Here is a 1,282-nt window from a genome sequence, read left to right as displayed (position 1 = left end):
TTTCAGCAACAAATAATGAAGTATACATCGCCGACTTTAACAATCATAAAATTAGAAAAATATTGAAGAATGGAAATATTGTAACAATTGCAGGAAATGGAAAGCAGGGATATGGTGGTGATAATGGTCTTGCAACAAGTGCACAACTCAATTATCCATCGGGTGTCTTTGTTTCAACAAACAATGAAGTTTTTATTGCCGACAAAAATAATAATAGAATTAGAAAAATAGTGAAGAATGGAAATATTGTATTAATTGCTGGAAATGGACAGACAGGATGTGGAGGTGATAATGGATCAGCAACTAGCTCACAACTCTATTATCCTCAAAGTGTCTTTGTTTCAACAAATAATGAAATTTGTATTGCTGACACTTTCAATCATAGAATTAGAAAAATAGAGAATGGAAGGATTGTAACAATTGCTGGAAATGGACAGCCAGGGTATAGTGGTGATAATGGTCCTGCAACAACTGCACAGCTCCATCGTCCATACAGCGTGTTTGTTTCAGCAAATAATGAAGTATATATTGCAGACACTTTCAATCATAGTATTAGAAAAATAGATGAGAGTGGAAATATTGAAACAATTGCTGGAAATGAACAGCCAGGATATGGTGGTGATGGTGGCTATGCAACAAATGCACAGCTCAATCATCCATCAGGTGTTTTTATTTCAACAAATTATGAAATTTATATTACTGAAACGAACAATCACACAACGAGAAAAATATTGGAGAATGGAAATATTATAACAATTGCTGGAAATGGAAACGAGGACATGGAGGTGATTCTACTTTTGATATATCAAAAAATCCTCATATTGGTGGATTTAAATATCCACAAAAACTTGAAATCAAGTTAAAAAAACATTCAAGAGATTTACTATTCGAAACCTCAATTTATGCATTCATTCCTCTCATTGAAATATTATCACCATTATTTTCTAAATTGATTTTAAAGAACGAGCCACTAATTTCATCTCTGAATTCAACTCAACAGCAAATTATTCAAAAATTAATTGACTCGCAACTTTATAATGAGATTAAATTGAAATTTAATGATGACGAAATTTTGAATGTATTATTCATTTTAGGATTATTCCAGAATAATGAATTTATAGAATTGAAAAAGTTGTGTGTATTCCAATTTATTCAATCTCTGACCATTCAAAATCTTTCCAAGAAATGGGAAGAAATTGAACTGTATTTATCTCAATGCACAAATGAATTGCACTTAAAAAATTATATTCTTGAATATTTGCATAATTACTGTGTTGAATTT

The 1,282-nt window shown here is 30.8% G+C and overlaps 1 protein-coding gene across 1 annotated transcript; it reads left to right on the top strand.

Moving 5' to 3' along the window:
- Positions 1–55: 55 nt before the first annotated feature.
- On the top strand, positions 56–785 carry NAEGRDRAFT_77078 (uncharacterized protein; the record flags this gene model as incomplete). Its single annotated transcript, XM_002667966.1, has 1 exon — positions 56–785. A coding segment is annotated over one exon (729 nt), but the record flags the coding sequence as incomplete, so codon positions are not given.
- Positions 786–1,282: the final 497 nt, after the last annotated feature.

Source organism: Naegleria gruberi, assembly GCF_000004985.1.
Source record: "Naegleria gruberi genomic scaffold NAEGRscaffold_1177, whole genome shotgun sequence".
Lineage (NCBI taxonomy): Eukaryota > Heterolobosea > Eutetramitea > Acrasida > Naegleriidae > Naegleria > Naegleria gruberi.
This window is presented reverse-complemented; position numbering and strand designations above follow the sequence as displayed.